Source organism: Tachyglossus aculeatus, chromosome 21 (genome assembly GCF_015852505.1).
Source record: "Tachyglossus aculeatus isolate mTacAcu1 chromosome 21, mTacAcu1.pri, whole genome shotgun sequence".
Lineage (NCBI taxonomy): Eukaryota > Metazoa > Chordata > Mammalia > Monotremata > Tachyglossidae > Tachyglossus > Tachyglossus aculeatus.
Genome location: NC_052086.1, coordinates 6586955 through 6607812, shown reverse-complemented (window position 1 = coordinate 6607812; position 20858 = coordinate 6586955). Strand labels below are relative to the sequence as shown.

Below are 20858 nucleotides of genomic sequence, written 5' to 3'. Positions count from 1 at the left end.
GGCGGGGGGGCCGGCGGCGGACGGCGGCCCCGGGCTGAGCCCCGGCCGTCAAGGGGGCGCGGAGCCGCGCGGGGCGCCCACCCCCCACGACGCCAAGGCCCCGACGCCCCCGGCCTGGGCCAAGGCCGGCGACCTGGTCCTGGGCGAGCCCCCGGCCGACCTCCTGCCCCCGCTGGACAGCGGCCTGCGGGCGGCCGCCAAGCCGGGCGGGACCTCCCCGCGGCCCGGTGACTTCCCCGACGAGGCCGGCTACGGACACGAGGACGAGGTGTCGTCCAGCTCCGACCGCGCCCCGGGACCCCCGGCCAGGGCCGGCCGCAGCCCCCCGGACGCCGGCTCCCCCAAGGTCCCGCGGGGGGCCGGGCCCCCCCGGTGACCCCGGCCTGCACAACGGACAGAAGCCGCTGGGCCTGGGCCTGCTGGCCGCCGCCGCCGCCGCCGCCGCCGCCACCGCCAACTCTACCTCCACCCCGGACGGCTACGGACCCCCGGGCACCCCGGGGCTGGAGGGGCAGGGGCGGACCCCCGGCCCCGGGGGCGGCGGGGGCGGGAACGGCTCGACGCCCCCCCAGGACGAGATCCACCCGCTGGAGATCCTGCAGGCGCAGATCCAACTGCAGCGGCAGCAGTTCAGCATCTCGGAGGACCAGCCCGTGGGGATGAAGGCCGGGGGGGCGGGGGCGGGGGGCTCCGGCCCCGGGGGAGGGGGCAAGAAGACGGCGGCGGGGGCGGCGGACTGCTCGGCCGGCCAGAACGGGGACAGCGAGCTCAACGGCTGCTGTTCGGAGGCGGTGAAGAGCGCCATGAGCACCATCGACCTCGACTCCCTGATGGCCGAGCACGGCTCCGCCTGGTACCTGCCCGCCGATAAGGCCCTGATGGACGGGCCGGACGACGACAAAGCCCTGGCGCCGTGGGACAAGGCCAAGCCCCAGACCCCCAGCAAAGAAGGTAAGGTCGGGGGTCGCGGGGTCCCCTCCCTCTCCACCCCGAGCCCGGGACTCTGACACCTCTCTCTCCTCCTGCCACCTCTTGCGATGCCCAGCGTCCAGACGAGGGGAAGGGTCTGGCGGGGGTGGATTCCGCGGATGGCGGCTCCTCCCCCTGGCCTTCAGATCTAATAATAGTAATGGTAATGCCGGCATTTGGTAAGCGCTTACCCCGTGCCGTGCACTGTTCTAAGCGCTGGGGTAGATACAGGGTCATCAGCGTGGCTCAGTGGAAAGAGCCCGGGCTTTGGAGTCAGAGGTCATGGGTGCCGTGTGATCTTGGACGAATCACTTGACTTCTCTGATCCTGTTACCTCATCAGTAAAATGGGGATTAAGACTGTGAGCCCTACGAGGGACAACTTGATCACCTTGTATCCCCCCCCCCCCAGCTCTTAGAACAGTGCTCTGCACATGGTAAGCGCTTAACAGATGCCATTATTATTATTATTATTATTATTATCAGGTTGTCCCACGTGGGGCTCACCAAGTCCCCGTTTTAGATGAGGGAACTGAGGCGCAGAGAAGTCAAGTGACTTGCCTCGAGTCACCCGGCTGACCAGTGGAGAAGCCGGGATTAGAACCCACGACCCGGCCCGGGCTCTTTCTACTAGGCCACCCCGATTTGACTCCACGAGGTGACCCCAGGCCTCCGTCGGGCGGGGCTGGGGCCTTCCACAAATGGGGCAGGTAGAAGCTTTCCCGACCCCTTGGCACCCAGGCGACCCGCCCCCCAGCGTGGGGAGTCGGGGAGGTGATGTCGTGGGGAGGGGGGGACCAGCCGGGACCCCCAACTCTCCCACAGGAGCGCGGCACCTTGGGCGAGGTCGGGTGGGAAAAGAGGGGGGCTCCGGGGGTTGGATCAGCCCCATCTCCCTCGGACCGGACCCGTCCCCTTCCCGGTCTTCACTTGAGGGGGGCCGTGGGCTGGTTGCCAAGCCAGGTCGCCCCCATGAGTTGCCCCCCACCAATTGTCGCCTTTCTGGGCGACGTGCCCCAGTCCGGGCAGGGAGGGATGCGCATCGCCGACAGAGGTCTTGGCTGGGCTCTCGTCTACTCGGAGGCGATGCCCAATTCGACCATTTGTTCCTAATGATTGGCCGTTTGTTCCCCTTCGGGTTGCACCGAAAGCCCCCCAAACTGACCTGCCGCTCGTTGAGGGGGGGGTCGGGGACGTTTGGAGACCTTATAGAACAGGATCCGGCCGCAGTAACTTTTGCAGGGTTGGAGGTTCTGGGAGTCTGTGCTTGTGTGTGGCTGTGGGTGGGTATGGGTGAAAATTACAATGAGACACAAAGGACCGGAATTTGTAAATAATAACGATGATAATAATAAAACCCCTGGCTCTGGCGACAGATGTTTCATTCAGGCGTTCGTTTTCCTTAAAGGTGTGTCTCAATTCTCAACCTGGAAGTCGAGGAAAAAAGAAAAAAAAAAAACCTTTAAATGGAAAACGTGATAAATTGGTTTTTTGTAACCCTAAGATGATTGTGCCGTGTGTAGATACCCGTTTATTGTAATGAGCCCGTTTTTAAAGCCAGCGGTTTCTTAAAATGTATTTTTCAATCAGGCCCCTTTCCCTCACTTATCAGTGTACTGTCATTTCGCCAGCAGCAGTCCGATTAAACCCCCCTCCAGCGACCCTCACCCTTTTTTTTTCTTTTATGCTTTTTTTCCCGGTTTCTGCACCGCCTCCCACTTCCCCTTCCAATAGCCTTCAGCATCTTTGGCTAAGCACTTTCCCGATTGACTCAGGATTTTAGGTAAGGGCTGGTTTGTGAAAACGAAAAGAGAGTTTGGGTGGTTAAAGGAGAACTCCGATGATTTCCTAGTGTCAGTTTTGGATGGCTTTCCAGTTTTGGTTTTCTGAAGCGTGAATGCGGGGCCCCTGCTGTTTGCCTCTTTGTTCCTGTTTAATGCCCAACTCGGGACGCCCTCATTTGAAGCCACAATGTTTAGCATGCACAGCAGACACTAGAAAGCCCATCAGCATTCTCCATGCTTCACCCAGGCAAGGACATAAATTGGTTTGTTTGGGGGCCCGTTTCTCTCTCTCTCTCTCCTCTCTCCCCTCTCTCTCACTCTCTCTCCCATTTGTAAATGGAGTTGCACTCAGCATCCTTCCTGGATCCTTCTCTTTTATTGTTTCTTGTATACAACATCCCGATCGGACTGGATCAATAGCTAGTTAGCACAAATCACACAGCTCCTGTCACTTCTACCTTGGCAGGCACCTCCCTCTCCCCCTCCTCTCCCCAGCCCCCCCAAACGCACGCGCACACACACACACACACACACACACACATACACACACACACACACACACACCTTCCTCTTCCCATCCCCAAAAATAAAGGCAGATTGGTCAAATCTGGTGTGAGAGGGAATTGGAAAGGCAAAGAAATAAGTTTTTAAAATTCAACTGATCAGGAAACGAAAGACAAATCAATAGGACATATGTTGGAGAAAGTTTTCCTTTTTATGTAGTTTGTGAGGTAAATGCAGAGGTACCAGATGGACTAATCCTTTTGGTGATTTTCTTTTAAGGATCAAATCCATCTCGTTTTGATTTTAGCAAACCGAACGGCCTAGTTCCCGAGCAGATGAAAAGGCTCTTTACTGTCACAGCCTGATTATCATAAATACTCTTGGAAGGAAAAGCCAGTCATCTCTGGGCTGGTTTTCCTTGAAAGGAAAATGAGGTTCCTGGTGTCTCTCCATAAGCATTAGCTGTAGGGTAGTACTGTGGTGGGAGAGCTGTCACTCTAGTCAGTGGGAATTAGGCAGGGGGCACCCACTTGACTTTCTTTGTTTTCCCCTCTTCTATGTGGGAAGGAGCAAAGCTGAACAGTTCCCCAGATCAAGACCAAAATTTAGGTCAATATCAGTCCAAGTGTTCATTTTAATTGCTCCTGAAAGCTATCAGTGGTGTCCCGATCAACTGTAGTTTTCCTCAGTAGTAGTCCAGAAGAATGATTAAACTTCGTATTAGCCTGAGAACCTCAAGTCCTAGCTGCAATTATTGCAGAAATTTGAATAATTGATGCGAGGAGTGGGGATGTATGCATTCGAGTGGGTAGGACTGTGATAAGTAGTGAGAGGTTTTCACAAGACCAGGGTTTGGTATTTTTTTTAAGATCCATATAAATGCATCCCCCCCCCCCCAACCAAAACGAAGCTTGAGCTTGAAACAATAAGCAGTTGTCCAACAAAGATGTATTGTGCCGTCCAAAATTTCTTCCTCAGACTAGCACAGAGAGGACCTGATGCTTTAAAGAAATGGACATTTTCGCCTAGATGCTTTATTTTGTCATGTGGTAAAATACTTATGTAGTAAAAATATTAAATATTAACATTGTGTCTGAAATTTTAGCTACAGAGACAAAACGCTGGGCTGTGTTTAACAAAATGATCCATAACAAGACTAGAAAGATAAAAATAACTCTTCTGTACTGCACACGGCATAAAATGACTGGGACGTGATCAGATTCCCCTATGGGCTTTTGCTTTTACTGGGATAGATATATACAGTGTGAAGTTTGCTGGAAGTGCCGGCTCTTGAAAGTCTAAAAATCCGCATCCCTCAGGATTGAGATTTTCATCCCAAAGTCTTGCTAAGATGCAGTTTCCAGTTGTGATTCACTTAAAAAAAATGTATTTAAAGATTGCGGAGTCCATTCCAGTAGTCTTTAAATCCCCAACACAATGAAAGACTTCTAATTTTTAGAAGAGGTAAATGGAAACTATAAACGCCTAAGATTAAAAATTACATTTATGGTGGTGCGCGTACTTTCACAAAGGGGTCGGAAGGGTTTAGGAGACTGGAGGGTCTCAAAGGTTACCATTGATTGAAAAATAATTCCGCCATGTCTCGGTGGTTCTATCATGGGGAGGATTTTCTGGACTTTATGGCAGGGATACTGTGGATCGATAATTAATTCATGATAGCGCTTAGTACAGTGCTCTGCACATAGTAAGCGCTCAATAAATACGATTGGTGGTGATGATAGCATATTGAAGATTATACTATCAAAATGGGTTAGATTCTGCTAAAAAATGGGTTAGTTTGCACCACTTGCAGTGGGTGTGGGTAGTCTTAATACTTCACTTTTGCTGTATTGAAAGTTTAATATTTCAAGAAGTTTAGTTTCATTCCGATTTCCGCTTTTCTCTAACTCTGGTAATAACTAGTGCAGAAATTGCTAAAAGAAGTCCAAGACACCATTTCTTAAACATTTCAGTGGAAAGTGTTTTTCCATATTCGCCTTATATGTCTAAACATACATGTCTTTTAGGAAGTGTAGTTTAAAATGGTTCAGAAGAAAGTTGTTGGAATTTCAGGCTTTCTTTGAAGGCCCAGTCAGAAAAAAAAATTATCAGACAGGATTTAAAAATAAACCCCTTTAGGAGCATCACGACATGGGGAACTTGGTACATCATTTCGTCATTCTGTCCGAGTCCCAGCCAGCAGAGCGAAATGGAAAATGGTGGGAAATCCAAATGCTTTAGAGTTAAAACATGCTTTCATGTGCAGTGTCCAGTTACTTGAGGCAAAAACTCAAAGGATATTTTTTCTTGAGTTTTCAAAAAAGAAAAAAAGGACTCAATTTCTAGAAAATGGACTCAGCTCTCCTGCTAACTTTGTGAACCCAGACCCGACCTCACTAAGAAAGAAGGAACGGGTCAAATGATCAGTGCTGATAAGGTTGGAAATTAATTGGGAAAGTTTTTCTTTACCTTTGGGCAGGCTAAGAAACTTAAAAATTTCACATTTATTGAAACTCCTAGTGAACCACGATTATTTTTTGGGAAGACCCCAGAGTTTCAAATCCTTGTTTTCTCATTGAAACTTCTCGGGTCCCTAAAGATGTGATCCTGAGGTACTTTCCCTGCAGGAATATGTAACCCAGTTCTTTGTAGGTGTTTAAGATGGGTAAAGGTAAATAGATATGGTAGTCTTTGCTTCTTATGTTCGCCCTCGGTGTATTTTCATTTACAAGTCTAGCGCATTTAACTACTGATATTTAGTGCTTGTTTAATATTTAATTGCAGTAATAAACCTGTCTTTTAGACAAGCTAACCAACCAAAGTCCCCATCCTAGCTCACATCTGAAATTACACATTTCCAGTAAATATTAATAAAGGGCAGAGGCACATTAACTCTGTGGATGCTTCTCTTGTCTCGCCTCCTGGGTTCTGTGGTTGTTTCTGTTTTTGATAGCCGGTGCTTTTCGTTTTATTTTAGGGGGAGCTGCAGAGTTGAACTGGGGAGTAACCTTTAATAGTATACATCAGTTCAAAGGCAATTTCTTGTGACTATCTTTCTGGCATTTAAAAAGTCCGGAAAGCAATAGGTTATTGAAATGCTCGTCTGTTTTCCTGAGGTCTCTTGGAAGGCGTGAGTCTTAGCTAAACTAATTTTTCTCTCTTTAGCAATGAAATTCCATCATTGCTGGTAAATTTTGTTCGCCTGACAGAAGTATTTTAAACTTCCACCAACAATTTCAAGAGTACTGAAACTGCAGTGGCCCTTGCCAAAAAGTGGTAAGATAAACACCGCTGATATGAAGTATACATCTTTAATCAATGACCTAGGTGAGCACAGTGATTTATGAGAAGGAGGATTCTCCCACCGTTGATTAGGGTGAAGGCCTCGTTCTGTGTTTAGCGGGGTTCAGCCTGGTCTCTTAACAACTCTGTGGATCTGTGAAAATTCAGCTTGATTTCGCCTTTCCTCTCTGGCTCTGTGAGAATTACATCAGCCTCATATCGGTTACTCTGACTAGCTCTCAGCTGTATTGCTTCATTTAGGGGCATGCATGCCTCTCTTAAATATTTGCTTCGCTCGTCTTAAGTTTTTTAAAAGTGAAATATTTACATCTCTGTTGTCCAGAAGTCAGAGGGTAGTAATTGGGCAGGTAGGCTCTCAAGGGAAGTGGATTCTCTTGAGTCTGTGGCATCATAAAAACCGAAGTATTAACTTACGGGCCGTTGCGCGAGATTCGCTCACTTTTGAAAGCCCTTAACTCTGTTTTAATTTCCTCTTTCTCTCCTCAGTCTTGGGTTAACCTTCCATTCAAGTTTTCTGAACCAAGAAGAGGGAATTGACAACTTATTTCCTTGGGGTTTGTCACATTTTGATTCTCGAAGGCATCTGTTTTACAGTAAATTCTCTTTCTGGTGTAGCTTGAGGTGGGCAGATTTGGGGTTGTGGAATTGTGGCCTTGGAGCCCCAATGTTGATCATTTCAAGGGAAGGCTGTCGAGTGTGAGGAAAGAGGTACTGGGGGGAAATGTTTGAACACATTTTTGAACAGCCTGATTCCTGCCAGGCTTTTCAGACAACCATAGTAAAATGAACTACTCAGTGAATTTAGTTAGGCATTGGGCTAAAGGACAGACCTGATCCAAAATGTCTTGAGAGAGAAGGCAAGAGTAGCTCCTGTTCACTATTCTGCTAGTAAAATATGTCTCTGACAAATAATCTGCTTGTTTAAACTATTTCTTTTAAGTAAAACAATCTAGACCTTAGTTATATTCTGGAAGCCATGGCTATACATGCTTCTAATCTGCAGGTTCTGTCAGTGGTTGAATGGGAGAACTAAAATTAAGCAGATTTTTAAAGGATCATAATTATGAAGCCTCCGCTGTGTTCAGAGCAGTGGTGATTTTGATACAGTTAACAGTATTTCCCAGTGCCCATTCTGTTTCACTAGGAGATCTATGGATCGTGACCCTCCCTGCTCAATTCATACGTGTCTATGTGATGTTCGCATTCATTTGGTTTAAACCCAGATATGAATACTTCGTAATTGGGATTGGGTTTAGTTTTCCAAAGAGAGGATGCTCCTTGTCTACAAAAATATGCGTCCATCGTCGTTTGATATTTATCATCGTAGGTATTGCTTAGAACCCGGGTCCCTGACAGTTGAATTCACAATCTAATTTCAGACTGTCTGAAGTTCCCTGAGCAGAAATGCTAGTTGATTCCAAATGCCATTAAAAATAATCAGAAGAACAAGGTATTTCCAGGGCAGCAGGCTCTTCCCTCCTCTTCGTAGCAGTAGTTGGTCCTCCTAGACTGGAATGAACTTCATTTACATAGTATCTATGATCCTCCTACAATATTGATCTACAACCGGTTTCTTTTACAACTTGGGAGTCTTCAAACCATCAGTTGGCGATATGCTGGTGGGAAGATAGCCTCGGAAAGAATTTAGTATCTGTTTAATAGAGGCAATTTACTTGGTCCCGCAGATTAAACTCCATTCTTCCCACTATAGCTCTGTTTTGTTGTTTTTGTTTTTTTTTTTCATTCACTTCAGAGAGACATTGGACCGCTTTCTTCATTTAGGATGTAATTATGATAGGTCAGACCAAACCGCTTTGTTTTAGTATACTGTATTTTAATCCGATGGTTTTTAGCTTTGGGATAATCAGAGCCAAATCTGATCATTGCATAGCACCTAGAAATACCGGGGAAGAAAAATGGCATCACGTCTCCAAGTCTTAAAATCCAGGTTGATCCCTTCTTTCCAACCCCTAATTAATTCTAACTCCCAACCTCAGTCAGAGAGGACATTTTAGCTGCAAAGCATTTCTCTCCACCTTGAATTTGTGCTCAGCGTAAAAGGGGTCGTGACAGTAGACATTGGCAGAGAGTCACCCAGCTTGGGGACATAGCTCACCATCATTGGAAGTCACTCGCTGCAGATTGTTCCATCAGTAATAAAATATCAAGAATCCTTTTTCTGTTCCCATTGTTGAAATGCCATGGAAAGAGAATTTTCTAATGGGGAAGTGTATTGGAGTTGCAGATTTAGTTTCTATATTGGAGATAATTCTGACCCAAATTCAAGGCAGCAAATTTAAGAGCAAGGGGGCCGAGGGTGGGGGGTGGTCTGATCTATTAATTTTAACAAGCTGACTCTTTCTTTACTTTGGAGTGAATGTTTGAGAGAGTATTGCATTGCCAAAAAAAAAAAAGAATCCACAGAAAACCCTTTTGCTTTCAAATGACAAAGCTCACAGAGGTTTTCCTCTTAGCTGATCTAATCAATTGTGGGCCTTCATGCCTTCACGCCTTTATGCCTTTTCATGCTGTCCTCAGTTATAATGCTGCAGCTCAGTGAAATACCTAGTTCTCTGATCTGTGTTTGAAGGATCCTTCTGGCATCTGTTTGGCTATATTTCTTCTTACCTGAAATGATGCCAGTCTTTTAATAGAGACAGATTTGGTTTTCTCCTGTTAAAAACCAAAAGGGCATTTGACTAATTCACAAAAGCTGGTTAAACTCTACAGTGAGATCATTTTGCTAGGGCCCCGCTTGCCTTTATTGCACAAGGACCCTCTCCAAGTTTTACCTTTTGAATAAGGTTAGATCATCCCAATACCATCTACTCGTATCTCATTTAAAACCATTTTCTTGCTAAGGATGTGTCTGGGATAGGGTCCTCAGCAGTCAAATCGAGAATAGACTGCCTTTGTCCTGTCTTGACAAACAACTGGGACCACTTAGCTACATGCTAAGATAATTTGGAAAATTCATTTTAACCTCTGGGGCGGCCTCCTCCTTAAACATATGCTATTCCCTTACACAAGACTTAATAGCAAGGGTGTGTTAAATTTTGAACCTTTTATGATTATCGAAATGATGATTTGTACCCATCTCTGAGTGTGAAAATGTGAACTATCAAATTAAGGTACCTTTCGTGGAAGGTAAGCCTTCAAAACAGTATTCAGTCTGAAGATCCCAGGATAGAACTGTTCTTGCCCAATTGTGGTCGTTTGCATTAGGTGGCTTTGCTCGGGAGCAAAACTTTGGGATTTTGTTATTTTCCCCTGTTCATAGAGGGTTGGGAGCATTTTGGAAAGCGAGGAGTATGAAACGAGTTTGGAGTCCTTTTGCCTTCCCGTGCTCAACTCCCACGTGTCAACCCTGTGATGGCGAAGAGGCATTGTGTCACGTCTCGATTTTGGAATGGTATATTCAGATAGGCTTAACTTGTAGAACCCCAGTATTTCATGAATATTGGGAGCAAACAGGAGGCGATAATTGAGTAATGCCGAAATTGTCCCGAACAGCAGGTAGCTCTTGATAAAAATGGAAGCAATAGAGACACAATTAAAATTTCAAGAGTCATGTTTGGGTTTAGCCTTCTGTCTTTCACTTCCATTTCCCCAGGGTGAGAGGATAAAGGAAGAAGAGTGAGTGTGTGTGTGTGTGTGTGTGTGTATGTGTGCGCGCGCACGCGTGTGTGCATGCATGTGTGCGCACGGTGGGGGGGAGAAGGCATGGGTGGTTAAGGTATTTATTTATTCATTTGTGCTCACTAGTGGATGTTTGGGGTGATTATAGTTGGGCTGTTCCAAACCGAATCCTGAATTTTTGGGTGTGTTTATCATTCTTTCCTCTACATGGCAGACTTTATTAGCTCACTGCCTTTTAAAGGAGAGGAACGTTCAGATGAGTGAGAAGAGAAGGATGGAAATCAGAGAGAAATTTACACACAGAAGGAAAACTGCACACTCTATCTGGGAAAGGGATGAGATACATACTTGGAGGGCAGGCACTTTAATTTGGTTGGTAAGAGCTATTTACCTTGGATAAATAAACACAATACTTGGCTCTCTCAGTTCAGGGCTGCAGAACAGTGACTTCTAGTAATTTTTGGCCATATTCTATCTACAGAGGCCCGGGTTCAAATTGTGCTTCAGAGGCCAGAAATGGCATTTTGTGGTCTGAAAAAACGATTGGCACATGACCAAATGACCACATGATTTGATGTGTGTACAAGCAATTGTTATTTCTACGCAGGGGACTCCTCGAGCTTTGATAGCAGGAGAACCATGTGGAAGACAGAAAACGGCCATTGGCTCTGCCACCCATGAATAGCTAGTAGCACGCCCACTTGCAAATGGAACCCCCCCGGGCAAGCCGTTTTAGAGTCTGATTTAATTACCAAAGCGCAATCAAGACCCCAAACATTGAGGGGGAGAAAAATGATGCATGCAGAGCCTCGCTCTATGTAACCTTTTCACTCGGCCTATTATTTCTCGTTGCCTGGCATTTTTTTCAGCCAGTCGTATTGAGCGCCTACTGTGTGCACTGTAGTATGAGCTTGGGAGGGTATAATAGAGTTTGTTTTTTTCATGGGGAGGAATTTTGCAGGCTCTGTTTACCTACAAGAGAGTTTACTGAGTTTTCACTGACAATGATAAACTGACATTGCCTGGGACTTGGGGAGAAAACATTTTCCTCCTACAGTGCTTTTCTGGATGGAAAAGCGGGAGGGAAACTGAAATAAGTTGAAAGAACTTGGTCATGAGGTAACTCAAGCCTGGAGGATAGGTCTTATTTTTTTCTTTCCTAAGGGTAACCCACAAATTGCAGTAATGGGGAACCCTCCCCCTTTCAAGCTGGATAAAGAGAACTAAGAGAGTGATAAACTGACCTCTTTTAGTTTCCTGATGTTCCTTTTTTTCTGTTACCTTTTTTGAAATTACAAAGGACTTTTGAACAGCAGGGAACTCTTATAATTGTACTCTCTCAAACAGTACAGTGCTCTGCACACTGTAAGTGCTCAATAAATTCTATTGATTGATTTGGGGAAGGAGAGGGTATGAACCAGATTGGGTTTTAAAACAGGAGGAATTCCATAGTTCTTAAACTATAATAATTTTGACGGTGATGGGAGAAAAAGTTTTGTTTTAGTTCTCCCCGGCATGCGATTCTGAAAAGTTTCATAATGAAAATGAAAAAGGCACCAGATCACCGAAACACCAGGATTTCTTCTGTATAACAATGGACAGGTTTCCCGGTTTGTTGCAAGAGAAGTAGGTTTGTTTGCAGGCTTGCTAGAACTGTTTCTACCAGAAGTATCATTTTCTTTAAAATCCCAACACTGGGTCTTTTTTGTGATTGTTGTTAAAAGTTTTGCAGGTGCCTCCTCTCTGCTTTCCAAATAAGAGGACCACAAATTCTCCTTCCATCTCTCATCTTGAATTTAGTTTGTAGAGAAGGAAAGAGAAAGTTGGACACCTAAAGTGCCTTTCTGGTTGACGGGCCCCGGTGCTCACAAAGACAGGCTGCAAATTAGCATGAATTCCTCTGTGTTTTTTTTATTCTGGGACAGTAGAAAGTTTCAGGGCATCTATTTTTCATTCTCACCTAGCTGCCTACATAAAGCTACATGCCCAGTTGTTACCTTGGGAATGCCAAAGTCTAAGGAAAGGGTTATCTAGGAAGTTAGAAAATTGAAACTTAGATACACATTTTGGAATTGTGGCACATATGCCTTTTTGGCTTGCAGAAGCAGGAGGGTGTTTTGGCTTTCTAAGAAATCCATTGTTTCACTTAAAAGTCAGGAGAAGTTAAATTCATACATGTCACTTGTGGTGGAAAATATAGCCTTTCCTGTTTCCTAACAAGGGGTCGGGTTTCATTCCGAATGAACTGAAGAATACGTTGTGATTCAAGACCTGAGCTTTTTTCACTCAGATCATCCTCTTGTCTCTGAGCGATGTCTGACTCCGAGTCATTAAAAATTTCCCTTTTAGGGAGGTAGACAGGGAGATTTTAAGGTCTTTGTGGGCAGAGATTATTTCTACCAGTTCTGTTGGATTGTACTCTCCCCAAGTGCTTAGTACAGTGCTCTGTATGCAGTTCATGCCCAAATAATGTGGATTGATTGAATGAGTGTTTGATTAGAGATCGTAAACTCCTTGAGGGCAGGAACAGTGTCGTTTGCTTTCACTGTTCTCTCCTACATGTTCAGGACAGTGCATGGCACAAAATAGACACTCAACAACTATGATGAATTGATTGAGAGGGAATAGCATGTGTATGGATAAATTCTTTCCTGCAGTCTATTTGGTTATTTCTTTAAAACTATTTATCAAGAGACCCCCAACATTTTCTCTCACCAAGTCTGGGTTGAGAATCTACCGGCCTTGAGTCAGACAGAAATGAACTTCGAGAACTAGAAGAAAATGTAGTTGGAGAGATGGTGATACAATTACATTTTTATGTGGGCCTATTAGACATAATAGAAGGTATGTGCCTGGCTTTAAATTTGGAAGGGTCTTTATCTAAGCCCTTAAAACGGAAATAGTTTCCAGCAATTACTACATTGCCAGCCAGGTCAGTAAATCTATTGGTGAAGAGAGAGAGAGAGAGAGAGAGAGAGAGAGTGTGTTTGGTAGAGATTGTAGGGAGAATGACCACCTGTTCCCTGTATCAATTATAACCATTACACTTCTGGACTTCAGATTTTGAAAAAGAAATTTGTTGGGAGAGGAACTCAAAAAGAATGCTAGGTTAACTTCAGCAATGAAAGTTGTTGTCATGGTGTTGTTTTTTTCTTATTGTTGGGCCTTGTATCTCTTTAATAAATTCAGTTAGCTGACTGATTGATGTTTGATATTAATTGGGAATGAACAGAAGGGAAATGTTTTATTTGAAGCATTTTTTTGGTTATTGAGAACTTTGTTTTCTTTTTGAAAAACACTGAAAGTTATCACAGATTTTGAGTCAACCCATTTTGGGGGTTGGCTTTATGTTCAAATCTGCAACTGTTATCCAGCAAAGCACTGGGTTGGCAAAATCTAATTAAAGTATGCCTCATTCCCAGGTCTGTTTTCACTTCTCCACGGAGCATATTTCTGCAGCTTGTTATGGATGGGTACAGGCCACAACACCCAAACTCTGCGTCGCCTATTTAGAACTGTTGTTTGGATTATGTTCACTTTCAAATGGAGAGAAAATACTTTGAATGGGAAACTAGCAGTATTACCAAGTTGGCTTGTTTGCTTTACCGGTTAAAAATAGTTTGTTTTCATATCCTGGATTTCATTCTTTCCTTGACTTGGTGCACTAGGGGAAATGGTTGATTCCTATACCCACACAGTCTGCAAAAATCACCAAGTGCAGTTGCCAAGATTGGTCATAACCCTCCATGGTGGACTTCGAACTAGTTAGACCTCCAGTTGCAATCAAACAGAAATGGTATCTATTTCCTGGATTGGAAGAATTTGTTGGAATCAAACCCTCAATCTCCTCCCCTTCAGCTTCCTTGCTGTTTTTATTTCTCCCCCCCCCCCAAAAGAAAGTAGGGAGGGAAAAATGAGTTGATTTTAAGAAGTTATTTATTAAATATGAGTGAAGCCTGCTCTGACCTTCAACATTGGTCTGGCCCAAATACTAATATGAGCAGTACCTATTACTGAACTGTGAAAGAATATTGTAAATGGCTTATGCAGAAAAACCATTTAGATAAAAATGCAATTTTCCCCTCTGCATAGAGTGCTAAGAATTAATAGCACATTCTTTCCAAATGGGTATTTTTATATTATATTTTTACCCTAATGAAATTCCTTTCCCAAATAGAAGTGTTTCATTTTAAACTTTAAGGGGAAAATTGATCTGTGTTTATTCCTTCAAAAGTGGTGTCCCAGTTTTTAGCAGCTCCTCCCTCTGCCACATACACTTGCTGAATATTGTTGAGCCAAGTATTTCAAGTGAATATTTCATAAAATTGGTGAAAATCATCCATGTTTAACCTAGAGTGGGGAGGTGTTTGGGGTATTCACAAAATTAGATTTTTTTCCCCTTTTCTTCTGCAGGATGTGGTTTTATGAGACACTTCATATTTTCAGAAAATAGAGAAAATATATATTCAATTCCAGCTGTTTATTTGTTCTTTTTGGATTCTCAGCATGGTTTGCAACTATTCCCCCCACCCCACCCCACCCCAAATGAAATGCTTCTGTTCAGTAGTAGTTAGTAATAATAGTAGTAGTAGTAGTGGAAGTAGTGGTAGCAGTAGTAGTAATGGTATTTATTGAATGCCCACTGGGTGCAATACGCTGTTCCAAACTCTTGGGAAAATACAACAGAAGCCTGAGACAGGTTTCTTACATTATATTAAGTGCTCAGGAAGTGCCATCGATTGACTAGAGCTTCCATTCTAAGTGCCAGGAATGTTCAGAAATTTTGGTCATTCACTCATAGACTATTGCTAAAGTTCTAACTCCCAAAGGTAAATCAGTGTTAGATGATTTCTTCATCCCCACCACCCACTTCAGCTTTATAAGAGTGATAAACAATCTGTCCTGTAAAGAAGCACTGGGCACACAGATGGGCTATTTGGTGGTGCTTTTTTATCAGAGCATGTGCTGCTATTTTGCCAAAATGGTATTCAGAATGCATTTATGAAATATTAAACATTGTAGATGATCTTGTAACTTTACCTGCTCTCAGCATAGTGCTTGGCACGTAGTGAGCACTGGATAAATACCCTAGCTAATTTAGAAATGAATTTAATCCATTTCTTTCTCTTATAATCCCTAGCAAAATCACCCAAAATACATGACATACTGACTGATCGGACTATTTCAGGCATATGTTTTTTGGTTGGTTTTTTTTTTGGCTGTGATTACTTCTTAGAACTGAAGGAAGAGTACATTGTTTTGTGGCTCTAACTGTTCAGAGAACTTGCTAGGGAGGTCTTCCCCAAAGAGTTAAAAAAAAAATCCAAAGTAAGGGAAGGACAAGCCTAGCAGTGTAAATCCCATACGCCCTTTAGGCAAGAACACTTCAGAGGGACCTGCTTTGGGGATTAGCTAGGTGATCACTGCTTGATTTGTTCTCTTGGATCAGAATTTCCCCTCTGTGGGGGATTGGGGCATCTCTTGAGTCAGAAATTGCTCTTCCCCCCAAGGGCAGCAGTTTGCAACGCTATTGTTGACTCCTAACTCGAGGTCCACAAATGCCAGTCCGTGCACGGGACCAGAGCCTGCATGTATCCTGGGACTGCACCAATTTAGAAGATTCATTAAGCATTTCCACGTTCCTCGAGGCAGTGGGAAGAGCACGATCCCGGGGAGTCAGGACACTTGGGTTCTGATCCCAGCTCTGCCTCCCCAACTCATTGTATGACCTCGAGGAAGTCATTTAACCTCTCTGACCCTCAAATACCTGCGCTTCCCCCTTCCCTGTGGAATGGGAACTGCCTCTGACTGATTATCGAGAAGCTACTCCAATGCTTAGCACAGTGCTGTGGCACATGGGAAGGGTTAAGTAAAAACCATTATGATTACTGTAGAAGTTCAGAACAATAGCACTACACCCATCCAGAAGAGGTGAACCCAAAAGCCCCATGTAAGTCTGTTTGAAGGGACAGCCGAGATTTTTTTTTTCTCCCTCTGGAGGGTGATTTTTATATGCTATTTTCTTTTTTAGGCCAATTATATCACAGCCAGACCCCAATGGGCTTCTGTCATTGACTCTGGCTTTGCGCATTCATGGGTCATTGGCTGTTGTATGTGAGCACTGAGCTATTTTTTTCTTTCCCCTGACAGCTTTTCCTTGGATTAGAAGGAACGGCTCCCTGATATGAGTGAGTAATGGTCATTCTTCCCCAGATGACGGTATTCATGAGATGAGCTCACACACTCGGATCCTAAGGACTTTTCCCCAGGAGCAAAGCCGTGGTCATAAACAATCCAGTCTCAGGCAACGAGAAATTAAACCTTTGTGTTTAGAGCCTCAGTAAGGATCTTCCTCCCAAGGTAGGTTTTGATTTCACTGAAAGAGAGCCTCTTCCAAGTAGAAGAGCCTTCTGGGAGGAACTTCGATTTCTAAAAATTAGTCTTTTAAAAAGAGCATCTTTCTGGCACATGGTAATCAGAGCCATGAACTAGCAAATGGACATTTGATTAAAATGAAATCAGATCTTAGTGTTAGAATAGATAACTTTTAAGAGACTTAGCTGGGAGAAGTATTATTCTTATTGTATTAAGCAATTACTATGTGTTAAGCAGTGGTCTAAACGCAAGGGTAGAAAATAGATAATCAAATCAGACACCATCCCTGTCCCACATGGAGCTCACAGTCACTGTCTCATTCGGGGCTCACAGTATAAGTAGAGGGGAGAACAGGTATCTTTCCATTGCCTCTGACAATTTTTTTTTACAGCTTATATATGACGTACAGTGAAGAGCAATGGTTTATTTTCAAGCCTTGTCCTTAGAAATACACAAAATCGCGTAATGGCAAAAAAAAAAAAGCATTGAGAAGCAGCACACTGGACTGGGGCGGTCAGGAAATCTGGGTTTTAATCCCAGTCCCGCCACTCGTCTGCTGTGTGACTTTGGGCAGGTTGCCGAACTTCTCTGGACCTCTGTTTCCTCATCAGTAAAAATGGAAGTAAGGTACAAATTCTCCCCCTACTTAGACTCCCTCCTCCATGTGGAACAGGGACTGTGTCCACTTTGCTTCTAGTATATTCTACCCTAGTGCTGAGTGCAATGTGAATGTTTAACAAATATTATTATTATTATTGTTATATATTATTACTACGAGCTGTAATTGGAAGTTGGAATCCTCAAGGTAATTTTGAGCAAATACCTATGTCGACACTTAAAAGAATTAGTGGTAGACCACTTGAGCTGTCTGTCTTTGCTCTGCTTTCATAGCTGCTTTCATTGGTTTGGGCTGTTTAGCTTAATCAATCAATCAGTGATGTTTATTGAGTGGGTTCTGTGGACAGAGCTCTTGTACTATGCACTTGGAAGAGTACAACAGAATAAATAGACACGATTCCTGCCTTCAAGGAGTTTACAGTCTAGTGGATTTGCCTACACCTGCCCCAACAAACTTTTGAATTTTCCCCCATAAAATAAAACAATTTGCATTTCAGTCATTCAATCTTGGCAGGCAGATAAATAAGAAGAAAATCAATGGCCCCTCTGCCACCGCCCCACTCCCCCCATCCACTCTGGCTTGCTGAAATCTGTTTATTAAGAAGAACCTGCTATGCAGATTCTCTAGTGTCTGTCCTCGTTAACTGGAGGAGGAGAATTAATTATGGATTACACTCCCAGCTATCTCAGGGTTTTGTAGAATACTGAGTTGATTTTCAGGGCAGTTAACTTGATCTCAGTGCTGCGTTATGTTTACATGACTCTCCAACCAGGATATCTATGTACATTACAGATCTTAGTGAACTCTAAGTTCACTGTACCTTAGGAGAAGCAGCGTGGCTCAGTGGAAAGAGTACGGGCTTTGGAGTCAGAGGTCATGGGTTCAAATCCCAGCTCTGCCATTTGTCAGCTGTGTGACTTTGGGCAAGTCACTTCACTTCTCTGGGCCTTAGTTCCCTCATCTGTAAAATGGAGATTAAGACTGTGAGCCCCACGTGGGACAACCTGATCACCTTGTAACCTCCCCAGCGCGTAGAATAGTGCTTTGCACATAGTAAGCGCTTAATAAATTCCGTCATTATTATTATCTCATCTACCAACCAGTCGTATTTATTGAGCGCTTACTGTGTGCACAGCACCGTACTAAACGCTTGGGGGAGGATAATATAACAGAGGTAGTAGACATATTCCCTGCCCACAAGGTGTTTACAGTCCATCTCGCTGCCATTCCCTCACCCACGTCCTGCCTCTAGCCTGGTATTCTCCTTTATGTCCAACAGATGATCACTATCCCCACCATCCAAGCCTTATTATTCATTCATTCATTCATTCAATCAATCGTATTTATTGAGTGCTTGCTGTGTGCGGAGCACTATACTAAGCACTTGGGAAGTACAAATCAGAAACATACAGAGACGATCCCTACCCAGCAACGGGCTTACAGTCTAGATTTATTAAAATCACATCTCCTCCAAGAGGCCTTCCCTCACTGAGCCTTACTTTCCTCTACTCCCTCCTCCTTCTGCGTTGTCCTTGCATTTGGTTTGCACCCTTTATTCACCCCACCCTCAGCCCCACAGCACTTACATACATATTCACAATTTATATTAACGTCTGCTTCCTCACTATAAACTGCAAGCTCCTTGTGGACAGTGAATGTGTCTACCGACTCTGTTATATTGTACACTCCCAACTGCTTAGGCCAGTGCTCTGCACACAGTATATGCTCAATAAGTACTATTGATTGATTGAGGGCAGGGATCATGTCTACTTACTGTATTATACTCTCCTAAGTGCCTAGCACAATGTTTATAACTCCTTGAAGGTAGGAATCACTTCTGTTTATTCTAGTGTTCTCTCCCCAGTGCTTAGCACAGTGCTCTGCCCACAGTAGGTTGTAGGCTCTTTCAGGGCAGGGATCATGTCTATCAACTATATTGTATTTTCTCAAGCACTCTGTACAGCGCTCTGCACAAAGTAAGCACTCATGAAATACCATTGATTGATTGGCTGGTTGTTCATTAGTCCTCACACATTTTTGAAATGGGAAAGGTGCTTGGGGTTTATTCACGGTGGGCCACTGAGCTACCAGCAATGATCAATCAATTGTATTTATGGAGCATGTACTTTGTGCAGAGCACTGTACTGAGCGCTTGGGAGGGTACAGTACAACAGAGTTGGTAGATATGACCCTTGCTTAGAAGAGCCTCCGGCATACGATGATGAAGAGCAGATGTCAGAGCTGCGTTTAGAAGTCAGAGACCCTTTGGCTTTCGGCGTTCTGGAACCAATATGGCCTAGTGGAAAGAGCACAGGTCTGGGAGCCAGGAGACCTAGGTTCTAATGCTGGCCATGGCACTTGCCTATTACATGTCTTTGGACAAGTCACTTCACTTCTCTGTGCCTCAGTTTCCTCATCTGTAAAATGGGGCAAAAATACTTCCCTCCTTCCCCCTTAAAATGTGAGCCCTGTGTGGAACAGCAACAGGGTGATCTGCTTATAACTACCCCAGGACAATGCTTGGCATATAGTAAGTTCATAACCAATACCACAATCATTATTATTGTTATTTGCAATAATAATAACAGATTGTAGGATTTGGGTGGTTCAACTCATGTAAGCACGATTGCATCTACCGACTCTGTTGTCCCCCTCTCAGGATGGCACCTGGAGAGTTTTCTGTACTCTACCAATATCAGCTAGGGGAGGAAGAGTCAAGCAGAGGCATAGCCATTCTGTTCCTAGCTTGGGCAGTGGCAGTGACTGACTGGAAGGCAATCTGCTACAAGTCAAAACTCCCCCGTACTGGGCAGCAGTGGCATGGGATAGAGTCGAGGGCTGAGAGTAAATTACTGCACAGAAGGCAGCAATGGTAAACCACTTCCATATATTTACCAAGAAAACTCTATGGATACGCTATTAGAATGATTGCAGGTGGAGGTGGGGGTTTTTGGGGAGAGATGCGACCATGGCGTCGCTATGGGTCAGACAACTCGACAGCATAACACAGGACAAGACTCTGTTGTATTCTCCCAAGCATACATTATTATTACTTAGTCCTGTGCTCTAAACACAGTAAGTGCTGTATTTTTTTATGGTATTTGTTAAGCGCTTACTATGTGCCAAGCACAGTTCCAAGCTCTGGGATAAATACAAACTAATCATGTTGGACACAGTCTCTGTCCCACATGGGGCTCACAGTCTTAATCCCTATTTTACAGATGCGGTAACTGAGACACAGGAGAAGTTAAGTGACACAGCAGGCAAGTGATGGAGCCAGGATTAGAACCCAGGTCCCTCTGACTCCTAGCCCCATGCTCTATTCACTAGACCACGAAGCTTCTCTACTAGGTCACACTGTTCAATACCATTAATTGATTGATCAATAGATGCTATATTTGAAGCAAGCCCTGCTGTTGGTCCAGCAGAAAGAGCCCTGCTTTAGGAATCAGGAGGCCCGGTTAATGTAGGTGAAGGCCGCATTTGCACTTTGCCCACTTGCTCTCCTGTGGCACCTTGGGCCCCAGCAAGAGTACAACTGACAGGGATGAGAGAGCACCAGTGGTGCTGCCCTTCCACTAGTGCCAGAATCAAATCCTCCTCCCAGGTTCTCTGTCCCGAAGCCCCAGGGCTGAGCTTCATCCCTCATTCCTGAAGAGAGAATCC

At 44.5% G+C, this 20858-nt stretch overlaps 1 protein-coding gene across 1 annotated transcript in view; it reads left to right on the top strand.

Annotated features, from left to right (window-relative positions):
• The window catches only part of MN1 (MN1 proto-oncogene, transcriptional regulator), a 76650-nt gene that overhangs the window by 3173 nt on the left and 52619 nt on the right, over positions 1 to 20858 (top strand). Inside the window, 3 exon segments of the mRNA XM_038763578.1 lie at positions 2 to 162; positions 164 to 680; positions 714 to 951. Of these exon segments, the coding sequence (XP_038619506.1) occupies positions 2 to 162; positions 164 to 680; positions 714 to 951 (916 nt within the window).